We start from the raw sequence: 20,660 nt of genomic DNA on the forward strand, positions 1-20,660 counted from the left end.
GGACCTATAAGGCCATCAAGTCCAACTCCCTGCTCAATGCAGGAATCCAAATCAAAGCATTCCCAACAGATGGCTGTCCAGCTGCCTCTTGAATGCCTCCAGTGCTGGAGAGCTCACTACCTCTCAAGGTAATTTGTTCCATTGTTGTATGGCTCTAAGAATTAAGACGTTTTTTCTGATGTTCAGTTGAAATCTGGCTTCCTGCAACTTGAGCCCATTATTCCGTGTTTTAGCAGAAAGTGTGCATAAAAATGAATATATTAGTGAAAACAACAGGCAAAAATGCATTAGGAGAAATTGCTTGCAAAATGTGTACATTAGTCAAAACTGCATACTGTATGTATTAGGAGAAATTAGCACTAAAATGCTGAAGAATTTTCATGAGGATTTAAAAAAAATGTGTAAATTGCTGCATAAATGCGGGAGAATGGAACAATGAGAAAATTATAGAACCGAAATTGACAGATCCTTCCATCCCTAATTTGCGCAAACACACAGAAATATATTCTCAACCACAAAATTCAGAGGCAGCAAAATGGTAGTGTGTGTTATACATATCTATCTATCTAATATGCCTTTTTACGATTGTAATTTAAGTATTGTTCTCTTAAAAATTATATTTCTCCGGATTTCAGCTGAGGTAAACTTTTTAAGTCCAGTCAAGTCCTTTGGTCTCTCCAATGCAGCTCAGATACGTTTAAGTGTTCTACTACAGACTATGCTTTGAGGAGAAATCACAGATCAGGTCCTCCTGGATTGTTCCTGGCTGAATTCAACATAAGCCGCTTCACAGTTCCCTCTATTTATTTGCTTACTTTGCAGTCTTATAACTCAGTCTTAAGCATGACTACTCAGAAGTAAGCCCCACTGACTTTGATGGGATTTATTTCTAAGTAAATAGGCACAGGAATGCAGCCTTAAAGACGCAACAGAAACAGGAAAGTTGGATGGCCTTTGCACAGAAACAAGTCCACAACTGTTATTCACTTATCAGCTTCATCGTATTTGCAATGATTATTATTTAACACTTGATAAAAGCACCTTTTTTTAAAAAAACCCACTGTACATAAGAAAGTCCCTGCTGCCCACAGGTTCACAGTCTAATATTTATTTTATTTATTACATTTATAACCCTCCTTTCCTCCATGGAGCCCAAGGTGGCATATATGGGCCAGGTTCACATGGGAGCTAAAATCCATACTGAATATGAAGCTTTTCCCTTCGCGATAGAGTTCCACAGTTCACACACGTCCCTCCTCCCTACCTTCCAATTTGCTGCTTTGCATTCACACACGGTTGCATTTATTAGTATCACTGTTTCTTTGTGGCCCCACCCCCAAATTTACATGTTAACTCCCTCTGCTAACAGAGAAGGGGAGGGGTTTTCTATCAATTTCACACTAAGCCAGGAGATGGGGTGGGTGGGTTTGCAACTGACACCAAATTACTTTTTTTCTGTTGTCAGTTTCATTTGCTCTAAACAAACGCCTTTTTGTGAAGCAATGTTTATAGTGCGCAGTGTGTATACAGGCATACCCTGCTTAACATCGCTTCACTTAACGTCACCTTGCTATAACGTACATGCTCCATATGCCTGTATTTCTCCAGAAACGCGGCCCAGCAGCAGAGGCTTTAGCGTGTGGGGGTGGAAATAGATGCGATCGCGCCACCGCAGATCAGCTGGGAGGCACGGCAGCGCAGCAGCAGAGGCTTTAGAGCAGGGGGTGGAAATAGATGCCATCACCACTGCAAATCAGCTGGGAGGCGCAGCAGCGCAGCAACGGAGGCTTTAGCGCGGGGCTTCGAGGCTCCGCATGAAGGAGAGGGGAAAAAAGTTTTAAAAGGTAGTGCTTCACTTTAAGGACATTTTCGGTTTACGTACTCGCTCTGGTCCCATTGAGAACATTAATGCGAGGTATTACTGTATTTTTGTGTTTGTGCACCCACAATCTTTGTGAACGAGACCTTAGTTGCAATAGGGCTTCTGCAGGAGCCTTCCCTGGGCTGCGTCCCGGCTGAAAAGTGTTAGATGGGGGAGTCGAGTTGACCCCCCCTCTCCTTCCCCTCCAGAAAACTGAGCAGGACTGGCCTGGCGCATCCCACAGCAAGTCCTGCTCTCTGGGCTGCATCTCTTCCCTCCTCCTCAGTGCCTTCGCTGGCCGACAGGGCTGTTCACTGCTGCGCGCCCACTCGCCCACACCGGCCCTAAATACCCTGGCACAGAGAGTAGCGGCTCCTCCTCCCCCCCGGCAGAGAGAGGCACAGGGGAGAGTGGCAACGCAGCGCCCCTTCTCTTCCCTCGCTGCCCCCGCCCAGCTTGTAAAGTAAAATAGCGAGTAAACAGAGCGTATAGCTGGTTTAAAGGACCGAGGGAGGGGAGTGGGGGAAAGGAAGGCTAGAGCAACCTGAAGTTTGTCAGCAGCAGGAAACAAAATGATATTCATAGACAGTGTAGGGGGTGGAGAAAGGATCTAAAATGGCAAACAACCTGTGCAGCCAAAAACAGAGGAGAAAGCAACCACGCACCAGGCGGGCACCAAAGTGGGTGCGGATTTTCAAACCAATTTCGGATTTTTATTACATTGATTTAATCCGGATTTAAAGGCAATAGCAGCTGAGTGCACTCGCACTGGCAAAAACGTCATGCAAACGGTCCAAGTTAAAAGGATCTGCAAAAAGCACCAGATCCGCATTAACCCTCCACGTGATCAAGCCCATGTTTTCCCCACCTCTCCATTTTATCCTCACAACAACCCTGTGTAGTAGGGTTAGGCTGAGGGATAGAGACTGGCCCAAGGTCTCCCAGCAAGTTTCATGTCTGAGTGGGGATTTGAACTCTGGTCTCCAAGGCCGACATCCTAACCACTACCCTATACTGGCTCTCAGACACAAACGAAAAGGAACAGGGAGGAAAGAGAAAAGTAAGGCAAAAAGTGCTAGCCCAGGAGTGGGGAATCGCAGGCCTGGCACCAAAGGTGACCCTCCAGGCTTCTCTATCTGGCCCTCAAGAGTCTCCCTAGGCTAGGGATGATTAACCTTTTCTGGCTCAGGAGTTGTGTTAAGGGTTGGCCATCCCTTGGAGGACTACGTGCCACCATGTGCATGTCACGTGTGTGCACACACTCAGATGTGTGTATGCTCAGTGTAGGTAATACCCAGAGCTTGGAAAAGTTACTTTTTTGAACTATAACTCCCATCAGCCCCAGCTAACATGGCCACTGGATTGGGCTGATGGGAGTTGTAGTTCAAAAAAGTAACTTTTCCAAGCTCTGATACCACGCTAGATGGACTAATGGTATATGGTCACTTCCTACGATCAGATGAGAGACTGTCATCCCTGAGAACAGGCACTTTGGTTGCTCTCAAGAACAATCGTGACAGATCATCTCTTTTCAGAAGAAATCAGCAGGAAAGTTTGCCCAAATGCAGAAGCCTTCACGATTGTCCCGCTGATGGCTTCACAGGCAGCTTACCGAGTAGCGCCATTAATAGCACTACTGGAAAATGACGTAGAGCACGTTCATCCAACCGAGAACGAAGCCATTTTGGGAGGGAAATACATGCCTGAAACCCCTAAAATACTCTTAGGGCACTTGGTGAATGTGCAAAACAAACCCCAAACTACTGCTGTGAAACTTGCTGCCTAGAAATGTTGGAGTCCCCAAAGGCCACCAAAAAAAACACCTTGGCAGGTCACAGTTTGGCTATGCCTCCTCCTCAGCCCTGCTCTGCTCTGCTCTGCCACACCCTCCTTCAGGCATTTGCCCAGGCTGCAATGTGTCCTTGAATTCTGATAATGCCTCTTCCTTGCCTGGATGGAGATGCAGAATTGGGGGATGTAAAAACCTCTGGTTTTTGCACAACTAGAATGTAGCCTTTTATACCAAGGGAAGAGTCATAGATTTTGCTCCACCTTCTAACCTCACCTACCACTGGCATGCAGCCTCCAGAAGGCTGCCCAAATGGGATATGGCCCTTCCCCACTCTTGTCCTAGTTGCAAATGATTGCACAGATCAGAGTGAAAGCCCTTACCATCTAACAGCGCTGGACTAAAGTCATATCGTATACACAACAAGGGCAGTATAACATATCCCTTGGCATTAGAACTGCACTCTTCTTCAACAAGTCAGAGTTAGCTGTCATCATTGTGGTATATAAGCTCCAACTCTCCCAGTTTTTGAAGGATATCTCCTATTTTCTAGCATCCAGCACCAATAAACAGTGCCCATATTTTGTCCCCATTTTTGCCTCTTGAGGAAAACTTGGAAAAGTCAATTATAAATTGTGTCAGCATCTACACAGGTGCAATAATATGCACTAACATCCCTTTTGGCCCCTCTCTCAAAACTATAGTCTAACTAAAGTCCAAGGCTGTGCAGCGGTGAAGAATGTATGGCCCCCTAGATGCTGTCAGACTCCAACTCCCATCAGCCCCAGCCAGCATGGCCAACGGCTGATGGGAACTGTTGTCCAACAAAATCTGGAGAGTCAAAGCTTCTCAACTGTGCTGTGAAGCATGAGCTGGTCAAGCTGATAATCCTCAGGTACCAGTCTTGCATTTGGATTCTGGCCACAGGAATTCCCCGCAGGCTTCTCCCCAGGAGCCAGGTTGCACTCATGGCATCCAACACCTTTGTGGCTTTTCTGATGCACAGCAAGTTGTGATTTGTAGTGGAAACTTTTCCCACACACAGGGCAGTGTTGCTTTTTCTCTTCCTTGTTTTCTCTCATCATCCCATTACCTGCTGGGATTAAAATAAAAAATAAAAAATCACCAACCGAGACAGAGAGGTCTTTGGGAAGGGAAACATCCCCGTCAGGGAAAAAAAAATACAGAAAGGAAATACTGAAAAATGACAACAAAGGCTGTGTGTAAAGCACACTCCTCAAAAAAAGAATCCTGGGAACTTCCCAGGAGGATCCCTCCGCCTGTGCTGCCTCTGAGACGGGCTCCCGTCTTGGATGAAACTTATCCAGTTTTAAATTCAGTCAGAAGGGTTTTTTCTGACTGGGGATGATTTCTTCCGGATAAGGAAGAAGCGTGAGATCTGCCACATAGTTTTGTTTTGATTGTTGGAGCCTGGAATTCGTCAGAATTGTCTGTCTTCCAGCAGTTCAGACAGAGCGAGGATTTTATGCTAGCTCAGCTGGATAAGTGACCCGTTTTTTTTTAACGGACTAGCAGGCAAACCTCCTGTCTACATTTATCATTTTCTTATCTATATAGCTAAAGAGATTTGTCAAAGTAACAGCAATTAAGATAACCTAGATGAGGTAAGACTTTCCTTCTTTATTTACGGAACTAAGGGGGAAGAAAATATAAATAGCTTATCTTTTTTTTTTTATTATTGCAAAAAGCTGACATGGAAAATTGCGTTTTAAAGATTACAACGGATGAGAGCTTTCTGATTGGGAGAGATAAGAAATCTTTTTGATTTACAAGACTTGTGTAATATATATAAGGGACTATTTTTTCTGATCTACTTTTTTTGTTGTTGTTGACGAATCTGCTCATTCTCTATGCTACTAGTTATTTGAACGCTGTGAACTAAAAGCTGTTTTTGCACTTCTGGACATTTAAGAGATAAGGACTGTCTAGCGTGTGACGTTAGTTGGTTGGAAAGATTAACTCCTTTGTAACTGGATAAAGAAATAAACTGCTCTTTGCTTGGGACATTGAAAATTGAAGGAGTTTTGTTCTTTTGGTTTTAAGAATGGCAATTAAGAAGATCATGGATGTACAAGAAGGGACTTTATTTCTAGACATGCTTCAGAAAATAATGGATGGGATTAACTCAATAAAACAAGAACTGAGAAATAATAGACAAGCGTGGAGAACTGAATTTCATGAAATGAGACAGGAGCTGAAAGAAACTCAGGATTCTATGAGAAAGGAGAATAAAGATAGATCTGGAAAACAAAAAAAGGATGAAAGAGAAATTAAAGGCAAGGTTCAATCTATGGAGATTGGCTTAAATATGGACATGAAAAAAGATTTGGATTTCCTGGTTGTGACGGATCCTGGAGATAAATATTACAGTTTGGAATACAGCGCTGTCTCTGAAGGAATTGAAGAGATTGGAGATAAAGATATTATCGGTTCAAAAAAATTCCTGGACTGGAAGGATTTGATGGAACTTGAAATGGAGAAAGTTAATAGAATTAATCCCTGTTTTGTGTCAATGGAAAAACCTTCAAGAAATGTACTAGTGTATCATGTGGAAAAGAGGAGCAGAGATGCGGCTTTGAAACAATACTTCAGTGTTAGTTTGGATTTGATGGTAAGAAAACATCTGTGATGGAGGAAATTCCTATCAGACTTTTATTATATGACTATGACAGCAAGATTTTTGGGTGCGTAAAGATGGAAGATGGACCCAATATGGATAATGACAGAAGAGCGATTTGAAACTACTGGACTCAGTAGATTTGATGAGTTGGATTAATTGACATGTTTATTTAGAAAAAAAAATTGATTGACATATATCTCAAGGATTGGAAACTTCTCTTTGACTTTTTGTGGAAGATTAAAATGATATGATGTTAATGAGATTTGAAGCCAACTAAGATTACTGCTGGAGGAAGGTGATTTTATAATCTATTAAGAGATAGGTCTGTTATATATTATAGATTTATAGTTGAATTATAGTGTTTTGAAATTACTGGATTTAGTAGATTTGATGAGCTGGATTAATTGGCATGTTTATTTAGAAAAAAAATTGATTGATATATATCTCAAGGATTGGAAACTTCTCTTTGACTTTTTGTGGAATATTAAAATGATATGAAGTTAATGAGATTTGAAACCAACTAAGATAACCGCTGGAGGAAGGTGATTTTATAATCTATTAAGAGATAGGTTTGTTATATATTATAGATTTATAGTTGAACTATGACAAATCGGAAGTCAATATTTTTATATATATGTATTTTTTTTGTATTGTATTAGTTATTGATTTGTGTTGTTTTCTTTTTGTATTATTTTGGTTTTGAAAATTAGAATAAAAATTAATTGAAAAAAAAAAAAAAGAATCCTGGGAACTGTAGTTTACCCCTCACGGAGCTACAACAGTACCCAAGATTCAAGTGTGGGTGGGAAGGGGGTTACTTGTATGGTGTGTACGCAGTCAAAGAGTGTTGTGGCACCTTAAAGATTAACACATTTATTAAAGCATAACTAAGCGAATTCCACTTCATTGGATGTCAACAGGCCTGGAATTCCATGCCTTAAAACAGGAGTGGACATGATTCACTCACGTGTCACACCAGGAACCACTACAGATTCCCCCTACAGAAGGGAATGCCTCTGAAGATGGAGCTATCAGCAGGTAATTGTTTTGTATAAATGCTTTTAAAAAATATATATATATATATATGAAGAAAACTGCTGACCAATTAATCAGGGGCACCTTTTAAAATATTTTACTTGATTAATTTAATCCAGGTGGGGAGAACCTGTGGCCCTTCAGATGTTGCTGGACTCCAACTTCCACCACACCTGATCATTGGCCATCCTGTCTGGGGCCAATGGGAGCTGGGAGTCCAATGGCATCTGGAGATCCACAGGTTTCTCACCCCCTGATTTAACCAATTAATTGATTAAAGCTGCAATCCTAAATTAGTTTAATAAAGAGCATTATTTGGGGGAAAGGACAGGATATAAATTCAGTAAATAAATAAATCCCATTGAACTCACTCTTATTTATGTTTGAGTAAACACAATTAGGATTGCCCAGCGTAAGTTACAGCTTGACTTAATTCAGCCTTATGATTCCAGTTGCAAAATTTGGGAGGTTCCAGAAGTGAATTTGCACCTGTGGCTAGGGAAAGGCTACAGCTTAGTGGTAGAGGGCCTGCTTTGCATGCAGAAGGTCCCAGGTTCAACCCCTAGTATCTCGGGATAGGACTGGCTATGTCCTTTGCCTGAAACTTTGGAGAGCTCCTGCCACTTAGTGTCGACCAGGTGTGGGGAACCATTGGCCCTGTAGATGTTGCCGAACTACAACTCCCATCAGCCCCAGCACGCAGAGCCAATGGCCAGGGATGATGGAGTTCAGCAACATCTGGAGAGGTTCCCCACACTTGGTGTAGACAAGACTGAGTGAGACAGGCCAATGGTCTGAGTCAGTATAGGGCAGCTTCCCAAGTTCTATCTACCATTTCAAACAGCAGCTGCTCACTTCAGCAGCAAATTACATTTTTATGACATTATATATCTATATATTGTAAACAAGTTTGTTTCAATGATAGTCTCAAAGAACAAAATATTGGGCAGCCAAATTGATTTTTGCCTAGGGCAGCAATAGAGCTTGAACCTAACAGGACCACACGTTAGATGTGGGATACGGGTTGAGGTAAGAGCCAATGGGAAAAGGTAGGATGACAAGCATCAGAATACCACCGAGGATTCAGCACAGCTACTGTCAAGCTTATGGAGCTCTTCCTAGGTCAGTTCAAGGGCACAGTCTCACCTCTGTGGAGCTTCTCATGTTTGCAGAGGTCCAGTTTGCTAACAAATCTTTGCTTACAGAAGCATTCGTAGGGCTTCCTGCGATGAGTCCACTTGTGCTGACGGAGAAGCGAATGGCTGTGAAACTGCAGTCCACAGTCTTGGCATTTGAACGGCTTCTCTCCTGTGTGTAGTCTCCTGTGTATGGCCAGGCTGTCTCTGTGTCTGAACCGCTCCTGACATTCGGGACACTCGTAAGGTTTCTCGCCTGTGTGGATTCTCTGATGTATAAGCAGCTTGGCTTTCTCACGGAACCGTTTCTGGCATTGGGAGCACTCAAAGGGCTTCTCTCCGGTGTGGATTTGCTCGTGCCTCTCAAGGTTCCTTTTCTCACTGAACAGCTTTCCGCACTGAAGGCACAAGAACGGCTTCTCTCCTGTGTGGACCCTGTGGTGTCTAAGAAGGTTTGAATGTGCTAAGAAGCTTCTCCCACACTCGGAGCATTTGTACGGAGTCTCTCCTGTGTGGATTCCCAGGTGTCTCACAAGATTAGCTTTTGTAACAAAGCATCTTCCACACTCGGTGCAAGGGAAAGTTTGCGTCCCTTTGTAGGCTTTGGTTTTCTTTACACCTTGGATGCCTCTACTGTGAGCAGGTTGAACCCATATCTTCCCTTGCTGCTTTGCTTGCCCCTTCTCTAATCCAAACTTTCTCTCACAAGTTGCAGTCTGCAGTGAAGCAGCCTCTTGGCTGTGGGCTCTCCTCCTTAGTTCATTCTGTCTCACTGATAATGGTCTTCCTTGCTTAAGAGCTACTTCATGCTTCCTACTTGGTTCTCCATCAGCTGTTGGGACAGTGAGGATATGAAACACAGGATTATTTCCCAAAGAGGAGGAGGAGAGGAAGAGACATACACCAGGAACGGTAGGAGGGTAATGGGAAGAGGCTTGCAAATCTTGGCAATAATCAATAATCAAGGTAGCTAGTAGGATAGTCTATTCATAGGGTTGCATTTGAGTGGGTGAAAGAGAAACTGTTGCTTCTGGGCACACTGTTATTGTGCATTCATGATATCTGTGCTCATGATGGAATTGGGGTGGTTATACATGATCCCATTTCAACACTGTTTGTGCCTGCAAAGGTTTCAGGGTGGATATACTGCTTCATTTCCAATCAGTGTTATAGCTTCCTGCTGAAATCCTGTAACCTTTATAGCACAGACGTTCCAGTTTTCTTATTTTTGCCCTGTTTTTGTTGCACTATAGCACAAGAGTGCCCCTCCAACCAGCAAGAATGTAGTAACATTGGAGGAGCATTGCAGAACAACTAATTAAGCGGAATGACACTCTCAAACCCCCTCACCACATTAAGGTGTGCAGAAGCTAAAATGATGAAACGGAGGTTATCATACTCTGGACACATCATGAGAAGACATGATTCACTAGAAAAGACAATAATGCTGGGAAAAACAGAAGGGAGTAGAAAAAGAGGAAGGCCAAACAAGAGATGGATTGATTCCATAAAGGAAGCCACAGACCTGAACTTACAAGATCTGAACAGGGTGGTTCACAACAGATGCTATTGGAGGTCACCGATTCATAGGGTCGCCATAAGTCGCAATTGACTTGAAGGCACATAACAACAATATAACAACAAAGCTAGTAGGACCTCACTTTTGTCTGAACCGTAGAAATTTGAGGTGCCAAGCTTCTATCTTCTTAACTAGAAAACCACCTCAGAAAACTCAGATCCAAAAATGAAAACATTCAAGGTCAGAATACGATAGGTAAGAACCCTATAGAAAAAGTGGGAGTGTATCTTTCTACACACTGCCAGCCTGGCTGGCCTAAGACATTTTGTCACCTGGGGGGAAGCTTAAGTTGGCTCTCCACCACTTATCCTCCATGAATTTGTTTAATCCCCTTTTAAAGCTGCCTAAGTTGGAGGCTGTCTCATCACATCCTGTGGCAGTGAATTCCACAGTTTAACAATGTTCTCTGTGAAGTACTTCACCTTGCCTGTCCTGAATCTCATGTGGATCAATTTCACTGGATGACTCTGCACTGGTTTTATGAAAGAGGAAATAAAAAAAATCTGGGTGGTATTTCATGCTAGTCCTACTTAGAGTAGACCATTGAAATTAATTTTTTGTTGTTATGTGCCTTCAAGTCGATTACAACTTATGGTGACCCTATGAATCAGTGACCTCCAAGAGATTGAAATTAATAGACATGACTAATTTAGGTTCGTTAATTTCATTGGGTCTACTTTGAGTAGTCCTTAACTGAATACAACTCTCTGGCCACTTTCTGCACATCATGTATACATGAATAAGCCTTGATCATGGCTCCATGCTTTCTTCTCCCTAAATTAGAGAAACTGAAATGCTTTAGCCTTTCCTCATGGGGCTCCAACCTCATAATTATTTTGGTTGCCCTTCTCAGTACCCTTTCAAATTCTAGAGTACCTTTTTTCAGGTGGGACAACTGGAACTACATGCAATATTCCAAATGTGGCTTCACACATAGATATGTATAAAGCAGCGACAGAGAACCTGTGGCCCTTCAGAGGTTGCTGGATTATAGTTCCCATCACCCCTTACTATTGGTCATGTTGGCAGAGTTTGATGGAGGGCCACAGATTCCCCAGCACTGGTATCAACGCATTAGGATAGCAATCATCATTTTCACTCCCTTTCCTAAGAGTTAGCGTGGAATCTGCCTTTTCTATTACCTCTGTACACTGAGCTGACTTTTCACTGAGCTGTCCACCACAACCCCAAGAACTTTTTCTTGGCTCATTGCTGCCAATTTGGAACCTATTAGTGTAGATGTGAAGCAATTCTGCTTCTGCAGGGATTAATTTATTTATTTGGTTTTATTGCAAGGAAGTCCTTTTCAACAGTAGGGATTTCTGCAATTTTCAGTTGTATAGAAAAGGGTTTTTTTTAGGAGATGCAGTTTATCCTATTGTGTCTGCCAACAAGATTCTCCATTACATTTGGGGGGTTGCTATAGATCTACAAGGAGCAGCAGTGCTAATTACTTGAGGTCATTATTCATTCCAAAATACAGTAAATTGCTTATACTAGTTCACTTCATTGTTCTCCCCTCAGCTATTTTGAAAGGAAGATTTAATGGCATGCCATATGAGAATCATGTTTATCCATGGTGTAGTGAAAAGTACTTCATGTGCTACTATTATGTCATGTTTATAGAAACCACATTTATTTGTCCCTTGATTACTCCCTCCCCAGGAAGGTCTTTAGAGTGGTATATATGGTCTTCCTGGTCTTGAATCAGTTGCAAAGTTTGTATGTGAAGCTAAAAAAACCCATAAGCATCTTTTTACAGAATTGTTAGGAGAGTACTCATTTAAATTTTCTCCTAAACTTATTAACATTTTTAATAATGAAAAACATATTGTTAGTGGTTTCTTATATTTTTGAGTTTCTTTTTCTCTCATTGTATGAAATCAAATATTTGTTTTGTAGAGTGACAACTTGAATTGAACTACTACAGCATCACAGGGACTGGAGAAACTGAACCTGCTGATATCCCCACACACCAAAATTAAAAGGGCAGGAGCCCCAATGTTGAAAGACTGGACATCCACTATTCAGTTGCCTCTCTTACCTGAGTTGGTATATATCTGGAATGTCCTTTCCTCCAGGCCATGGACATCTGGCATCCATACTTCTTCTCCCTTTTCCAGTTGAGAGATCAACTCAGGTTTGGGGAATTGATACCCTGTGTCCACAAAGAAACCAAGACACAATCCAAACAGTTAATTTTTATATTTACAGAAATCAAAGCATAAATGCAGGGTGAGGAGTCAGTGGTCTTCCATAAGTTGTTGGGATTCCAACTCCCATCAGCCCCAGACAGCATGGCCAATGGTCAGGAAAGATGACAGTTGGAGTCCAACAACATTTGGGAGGGCCATAAGTTCCCCATCCCTGTTTTGAAGCTAATACTTGCTCAGTGGCTTTTAATAGCTAGTTGTTTCTCTAGTGAGCACTGATAGCTGGTGAATACTGAACAAAGATATTCTGTGCATGGTCCTTGGAACTGGAGAAGCAGATGAGTTGCAATTGTAGCCAGAGAAAACAAAACAAGTGTGAATGATGCAGCTGGCTCAAAAGAAGGAGCTTTGGGTGGGCCTTCCACTCAAAGCTACTCTGTTTGTTTTTCAAGAGTACAGTAGGGCCCCGCTTTACGGCGCTTCGCTTTACAGCGATTCGCTAATACAGTGGTCTCAGTTAGGCACAATTAGACTAAAGCCCCACTCATATGGTGTTTGTTCCGCTTTTACAGCAGTTTTCGGGCATCTTGTGATATTCTGTTCAATGAGTTCCACTTTACAGCGGTTTTCACTTTACAGCGGGGGTCCGGAACATAACCTGCCGTATGAGTGGGGCCCTACTGTATTAGTTGCTACTTTATAGACTGTTTGGGTGTTTGATTATTCTGACTATTCTGCCATGTTCAACATGTACATTTGTAAATAAATTGGTATCTCAAAAACACTGTTAGGTTTTCAGATCTTTCTACTGTGCATCTGCCTGCTGTCCTAGGAATTTCTACCACAATGCTGAGTTGGGCATAGAGAAATACACTCAGACCAAGTTTTCAGACCAGGATGTCAGGGGACACATTTAGCATGTAACACCCAGAAGAATAGGAATCCTTACCAAGCAAAGTCACAGTTTCATAGTTCTCAAGCATGACTTCCCTGTATAAAGCTCTTTGATCTGGTTGCAGAAGAGCCCACTCGCTCTTTGTGAAATAAACAGCCACCTTCTCAAAAGCTCTTGAGTCCTAAAAGTATACAATCAGAAAGCTGTAAAGTACTGTGGTGGGCAGTTCCACCCTCCCAAACATCCCTTTCAGAGCAGCTCACATAATTACACAAACTAATTACATGTCAGAAACTGAGGGCCCAAATGGTAAAGGCATGCATTTACTGAGTTGCTGCCATGCTAGAACCCCTTAGCGTTGCCAAGATGTTGCTTTTCCATAATCAACTAGAAGAGCAATTAAAAAGGGAAGTTACAGACTGCACTAATTATAGTAGTCGTGGCAAACTCACAGTTTAGGGATCTGATCTGCCCCAATGTTTTTCTGCCCCCAGCCCCCCCAAGATCCCACTGATTTTGGCAGCAGCATTCTTTGCTTAAAGTAGATACAGTGCTGGGTTTGGTGCATCCCAGCACTTTGATGAGGGTGCAAATTACCCGTTCTCTGTTCATCAGATTGATCACTTGATGAGCAAAGAGGGAACAATAACTTCTATCCTGAGCTAATCTGCATGGACCAGCTGATGAGGAAGTGTTTTGGGCCTGTGTATGCCATGTGCATGTGTGAATGCAAGAGCATGTCAATGAGAGTGTGGAGTGGCCACACCCACCCCTGGCATGCAACCCCTGGAGGATAGTCCAAGGATGAGGACAGTCCTTGCGTCAAAATAGGTTAGCCACCCCTGCTTTATAGGACTATATCACCAAGCAATGTGCTGTTGTTTTTGTTGTTGTTGTTATGGGCCCCAGCTAAACTTAATCAGTTTAACAGAAAGCAATAAAAAGGCAGGACATGCAAACAGGAAACTTTCAGTTAAAGGTACAAGAGCCCTGAAAAGCCTTGATAGTACTTTACCTGTTCACACTAGACTGGCTGGTGCTGTAATTGCGTTTTATTGCAACAACAAAAAATCAACCCAAATCAGGTCTAAAAAAAACACACAGAAAATACCGGAATACAATAATTTGTTAATAACATTGCATGAATCCTGTGTAGAATCTGAGGGAACAGAGGAAAATTTCAGATAAAGGAGCTTGGGTGGAAGCAGCATACATGCCTGAAATCTGTAGGCAGATTCTCAGAGCTGATGCAGCTCCAATAGGATAGCCAACGCGGTGCCCTCGAGATTTTTTTTAATTACAACTCATCAGTCCCAGCCAGCATGGCCAATGGTCAATGATGATGGAAGTTGTAGTCCAATATGTGAAGGGTACCACATTGACTATCCCTGGTCTACTTGGTTCTAACATCAAACCCTTCCAGAGTCCAAAGATGGGCAGCTTGTGATAGAGAGCCAGTAGGGCCACTTTGACTCATTCGCCCTTAACCCCATTTTATATTTCATGCTCCCCCCAACACAATAACCCATGCACACACCCACACACACCCTACCTTAACCAGCTCCAAGGCAGCCATCTTGTTTTTCTCATACAATCCAGAGTGAAATGTGAATGATAATCTATATCCTGCAAAGGTGAGAAGAGCCAATGGTGACAGATTTTTAAAAATTATATTAGCTTAAGTACAAGCAAGAGACCAGCAGCACTGGAGCTCTTTACATAATCCAATCATAATTCCTTCAACTGAGCTACCTGCAGCCTCAGAGTCTCTGCTTTGTCATGAAGCAGAGAGGGTGGAGTTTGTAGCCATGTAGGAGGAGCAAACAATAAGGAGTCGATGATGATGATGATATTTATTACCTGCCCTTCACCAGTAGGTCCCAGGACAGGTCACAGCAATATAAAATACATTATTGATCACCATAGGCACAGTGTTGTGTCAAATGTGATGCTGAGTGGGCACTTGGTGTTAAATTTATTTTTCTTCTTACGAACGTGCCAACTTTCTTTTTAGTCCAGACTTGCACCTTTCATGCTGAGCTGGAGAATTTACAAGCTATTGGAAGTTTGAGCAAACCTGTTACTCTTTCTGAACCAACTACTGTACTCGTTAACTTGCCTGGCTTAAGGTCGGCCTTTTCTTTTTCATTTCTTTTCTTTCTTCTTTGTGAACTGGAAATTATATTTTTGTAGCCTGAATAAAATTTGCTTCTGAGCCAGCTACTGCTCTTCCTGTGCCCTTTGAGTCTATGTTCCTTCTGAAGCATGAATAAATCTGATACTTTCTGAACCAATCAATTTGCCAACCTATCTGGGTATAGCTGGAGAAGCCTTTTTGATGAGCTGGGAAACCCACGTTCTATATAAAGCCTGAATAAATATGTGTTTCATGATGAATCAAGAAATCCACAATATAGATGAATTTTGGGGGGAAATGTTTCATCCTTTAAACCATATGATTTATATCAATATTTATTATTGGACTTTTAGGGCAGTTATCCCAGGCAGACTTACTTGGAAGTAAGCCTCATTGAACTCAATAGGACTTAGGAACATTGGAAGCTGCCTTTTATGGAATCAGACCTTTGGTCCATCTAGTTCAGTATTATCTGCACAGACTGGCAGAGGAGCTGCCGCATTTGGAATACTGTGTACAGTTCTGGTCGCCTCATCTCAAAAAGGATATTATAGAGTTGGAAAAGGTTCAGAAGAGGGCAACCAGAATGATCAAGGGGATGGAGCGACTCCCTTACGAGGAAAGGTTGCAGCATTTGGGGCTTTTTAGTTTAGAGAAAAGGCGGGTCAGAGGAGACATGATAGAAGTGTATAAAATTATGCATGGCATTGAGAAAGTGGATAGAGAAAAGTTCTTCTCCCTCTCTCATAATACTAGAACTCGTGGACATTCAAAGAAGCTGAATGTTGGAAGATTCAGGACAGACAAAAGGAAGTACTTCTTTACTCAGCGCATAGTTAAACTATGGAATTTGCTCCCACAAGATGCAGTAATGGCCACCAGCTTGGATGGCTTTAAAAGAAGATTAGACAAATTCATGGAGGACAGGGCTATCAATGACTACTAGCCGTGATGGCTGTGCTATGCCACCCTAGTCAGAGGCAGCATGCTCTGAAAACCAGTTGCCGGAAGCCTCAGGAGGGGAGAGTGTTCTTGCACTCGGGTCCTGCTTGCGGGCTTCCCCCAGGCACCTGGTTGGCCACTGTGAGAACAGGATGCTGGACTAGATGGGCCACTGGCCTGATCCAGCAGGCTCTTCTTATGTTCTTATGTTCTTATGTTCTTTAGGTGCTCTGTGATTTTATTTATTTATTTATTTATTATCTGATTTATATTCCGCCCGTCCTCCCAGCAGGAGCCCAGGGTGGCAAACAAAAGCACTAAAAACACTTTAAAACATCATAAAAACTGACTTTAAAAATCATTAAAATAAAACACCTTTAAAACATTGTAAAAAAAGGTAGGAATCTTTTCCCAGCCCTACCTGGAGCTGTTGGGTATCGAACCAGGGACCTTCTGCACAGAAAGCAGATACTCTGCCACTCAGCTACAGCTATTTCCCAACCCATAAGAGTTCCAGGGGGCTATTTGGTTTTTAAAGGCAAAGCACTTGTGAGTGGCTTCAGTGTCGAGAAGAGGGGCTGCTTAACCCCTTTCCTGCCAGCTGTTCACTAAAAATTGCAGCCCTCCGGTTATTTTCCCAGCTGAAGGGGGGGAGAAATACACAGGAGAAAAGTGGGGGGGGAGGACTGATGGACCGTGAGTAGACAAATATAAGTGGTAATTAAAGGATTTCAAGAAAAACATCTCCTTCCCTTCCAGTTCCCTGCTCAACATCAAAGCCATGCGAGGGCTTCTTTACACTTAAACACAAAATCTGTGAGGAGAAAATCGTGGAACTACATGTAACGTGCAGCTTGTCACTCACTTGCTACCAAATATAGACACGGCAGGGTGTACAAGTACCAAGTACTAGTCAAGTACAGCCACATAGGAAGCTGCCTTATACTGGGTAAGGCCAAGAATCTATCTAGATTGATAATGTCTACACTGACTGGCAGCAGCTCTGCAGGGTTTCAGACAGAGTACATTTCCCAGCTCTACTTGGAAACGTCAGGGATTGAACCTGGGGCCTTCTGCATGCAAGGCAGATGCTCTGTCACTGAGCTATGGACCTTCCCTCCTAAGCATCCTCCGTGCCACTCCATTTAGTCCAAAAATGGGGAAATGACGACAGGACTACATCTTACTAGGCAATTCCTCTATTAAGCACAAGGACTGGAAATGGACAAACCAACAAATCAAGACAAGAGTTTTGGAATATATTCAAGAGGGTGAGAACCCTGCAACCTCAATGCCCCATGACTAGCATGTACAGAACTTTGAAATACTGGAGTGAGACATAGACTAACAAGAATAACACACGTTTTATTTATGTGAAAACATGCTGTTTGGGTTATAGGATAATGCAAACGTTTGAAAAGTTTATGTTAAAAATCAAGGGGGGGCTATTACCCAATGCCATGGAAGTGTCTCACTCATAGGGCCTAATTGCTTGCTACCACACCATGTATAGACACCACGTGTATGTAACATGAACAATTGCACTTATTTTTCCATGTGGCTATTATACGCTCAAAGAGGCTGGCATAAAAGCTTGGGGGGGAAGGCTGATATCTGATGCTTCCTCCCTCCGCCCCACCTATTAGGGGTGTGGTGGGCTCTCTCTTGCTAGAGGTTTTAAACAGAGGCCATCAGTTGGGGAAGCTCTAGCACTGGACGCCTTGCATTGAGTTGGACTAGAATTTGGATTCCTGCATTGAGCAGCGGGTTGGACTTGATGGCCTTATAGGCCCCTTCCAACTCTATGATTCTAAGCCTACAAGACCCCCCTCCACCTCTATCATTTATCCTCCACAATGGTCTTGTAAGGTAGGATCAGGATGGTGTGAGAGAGACTGACCCGTAACCAGTAAGCATAAATGCTGAGTGTTGATTTGAAATTGTCATCCTAGATTGACACTCCAACTGCTATACTACACTGGTTCTCACTTGGGGGCAGAGGGGCAAGGCATTCCAGGACCTACAAGTCTGATTGAATAAATAAGTCACCTGCACAGGGCCAAATCATTCAGTCCAGTCCAAATAGAGGTACCACATTGTTTCAGATCAGTTTGTAGATGCCTGAGTGGCAAGACCACTACTAAATGCAAATGTGAGGAGCCAGTGACCAACCCGAAGTTGTCTGACTCCAGTTCCTCAGTCTCTGCTCATAGGATGTGCTGGCTTGGGCAGATGGGAATTAGAGTCCAACCACATTTGGAGGGCCACAGGTTCCCCATCCCTGTACTAAAGGATTGCCAGCCAATTGCAGTTCTGTTTCCCCCCCTCTTTCTATCATGGCTCAGTTTGAGCCATTGCCCAGCGTTGCAGCAGATTTTATACTGTTGTTCAACCCTGGAAACTTGAGCTCTAATAATGAAGTGTCTCTGCGCATACTCAGTTTTATCTTCCAAGGACCCTCTGTAGACTATTCACATAATCTGTGTTGAGAATGTGTTTTCAGGTATTAATCAGATGTGGCTTTCTAGTACATTTCAGATCCAGCCATGCCATTAAAAAAAAAAGTGATCCCCACTAATTTTCCAAGCTCACCACTTGTCCAGCCAAAACAATCCTTGTTGACTTGTGAGACTTGCCTCCTCTGTCTTAGCCCCTGCCTTCAATTTCATTGGAGGGGGCAAGCAGAAAAGAAGACAGCCCCTTTTCTCCATTCCTTCTATCTCAGGATTTCTTTCTTCAGGACTTTCTTTTTTCTTTTAACTTCTGTCGCTTAAGCAGAACGTGAACAGGTGAAGATTCTCCAGAGCTACAAGATACTGTACACACATGGGGAACTGCACCTGTTGAATTTGTCCATCATGCATAACCTTGCTCGTGAGGAAGAATACGAATACCCGTACTCTGGTTATCACCAGATCTCTATGATCCCCCGCAGCACTTTTACCTTCCCTCACTCACCCACAGGATCTTCCGCGAGATGTCAGAAAAGACCGGGGGACCCAGACTCTGTGCAGAACAGGAAAGTTAGCTGCGTCGCTTTCAACAGAGCATGCTCAGTAGATTCATACAAGCCGTGCTGAAGCTGCTGCCCTCACTTGGGCTGGGCACCAGGACTCCGCTTCCTGGTGTCCACCTGCTTAACCTTCCGGCTGCTAGATTGAAATAAATATGGATGAACTTTGAACTGTCATCAAATAATATTTATTCCATTCATATTTATGGTTAGGTAATCGATAGCTTAGGAAGTTTGAAACAGAGGCCTTGGGAACATTATATGGATGGAAAAGTATGAAATTTAAAATCATGGATTTCATCAGCACCCCCCTCACCCCCGCCCCCAACTCAATCAAGGAGACCAAAATCTTAACAACTCAGGATGGGAACTATTTTTGGATTCGGCATACGCAACCTGTACTAAAAATATTGGCTCCTTGGCGATAGACACACTGTCTAAAACCATGTGAACAAAAAGAGAGTATGTTATTGAACAGAACTTTTGTATGTGCTGGTTGAGACTAAAAGAAATCAAGATGTTAAAATAAAAGCTTTACAATAAGTAACCGATGGTTAAGAAAAAGAATGAAAGGAATCAAGGTCCCAGTTAAAAAGAAATCTCAAGTAAAAGAGCCGGGGGTAAAACTTCCTGAGACACTGATGGTGACTGCAGCCAGAAAAGAAATGCTGGACAAGATGAGTCAATGGTTTAATTCAGTATAACCAATACTGGCATTTAACCATAGGCCATTGAAGTAACATTACAATGCTATTACATGTTTATCCAGAAGTAAATCTTAATGGGCTATATCCAACATTTGTAACACTCAGAATAGACACTTTGGAATTAGTGGACGAAACTAATGACACATCCACATCATATTTTAAAGCGTATTAGAAGCACATTGCTTTCCCCCAAAGAATCATGGAAATTGTAGTTTACCTCTCATAGAGCTATAATTCTCAGCACCCTTAACAAACTAAAGTTCCCAGGTTTCTTTGGAGGAAGTAATGTATGATATGGATCTGTGACCTAATTTAGGTCCATTAATTTCAGTAGGTCTACCTACCAGTGGATGTAACCCACTGAGTTTAACAAGACTTCATCCCTTCCAGGTAAATTTGTAAAGGGTTGAGGCCATAAACAACTGGCATAGTACAGCAAAGCTTCCTGTACATAAACTCATAAATGGCAACAAGATGAAAATCAGCAAATGAAGTGTAAGAAATCTCCACACATTCCAGTTTTCATTTTGCGTTCTCTGTACTACAAAGTCAGTGTAGAAATAGAATGTGTAAAAAATTAAAAGGGATGGAAAAAAAGCAAGCCTGCCTGTGTAAAGACAAAACAAAATATATCTTGTAAGGTTGCCAGGTGTTTGTTTTCACCTGGAGACTCTGGTTTTTGGGGGTCCTGTCTGGGTCACCTTAATTTCTGGACTCTTAATTTTTTTTAAATGAAAGCCAAGTTTCTAGGTAGTCTGGTTCAAAAGATATC

General features: G+C 42.5%; 1 protein-coding gene across 4 annotated transcripts; it reads right to left on the reverse strand.

Annotated features, from left to right (window-relative positions):
* Positions 1 to 753: 753 nt before the first annotated feature.
* LOC133380863 (zinc finger protein 501-like) lies at positions 754 to 19,198 on the reverse strand. 4 transcript variants are annotated; one of them, XM_061619017.1, is made up of 6 exons: positions 19,127 to 19,198; positions 14,642 to 14,715; positions 13,144 to 13,270; positions 12,086 to 12,199; positions 8,473 to 9,294; positions 754 to 4,746 (listed from the first exon to the last, which is right to left on the reverse strand). In XM_061619017.1, exons 2-6 carry the CDS (start codon positions 14,663 to 14,665, stop codon positions 4,490 to 4,492), a joined length of 1,344 nt encoding a protein of 447 aa, XP_061475001.1. In that variant the 5' UTR covers positions 14,666 to 14,715; positions 19,127 to 19,198; the 3' UTR covers positions 754 to 4,489. The 4 variants fall into 4 exon arrangements, with proteins under 4 accessions (XP_061475001.1, XP_061475002.1, XP_061475003.1 ...); XM_061619018.1 differs by having other exon boundaries at positions 19,113 to 19,133; XM_061619019.1 differs by lacking the exon at positions 19,127 to 19,198 and adding an exon at positions 19,069 to 19,123.
* Positions 19,199 to 20,660: the final 1,462 nt, after the last annotated feature.

The sequence above is a fragment of the Rhineura floridana genome, chromosome 3 (genome assembly GCF_030035675.1).
Source record: "Rhineura floridana isolate rRhiFlo1 chromosome 3, rRhiFlo1.hap2, whole genome shotgun sequence".
Classification (NCBI taxonomy): Eukaryota; Metazoa; Chordata; class Lepidosauria; order Squamata; family Rhineuridae; genus Rhineura; species Rhineura floridana.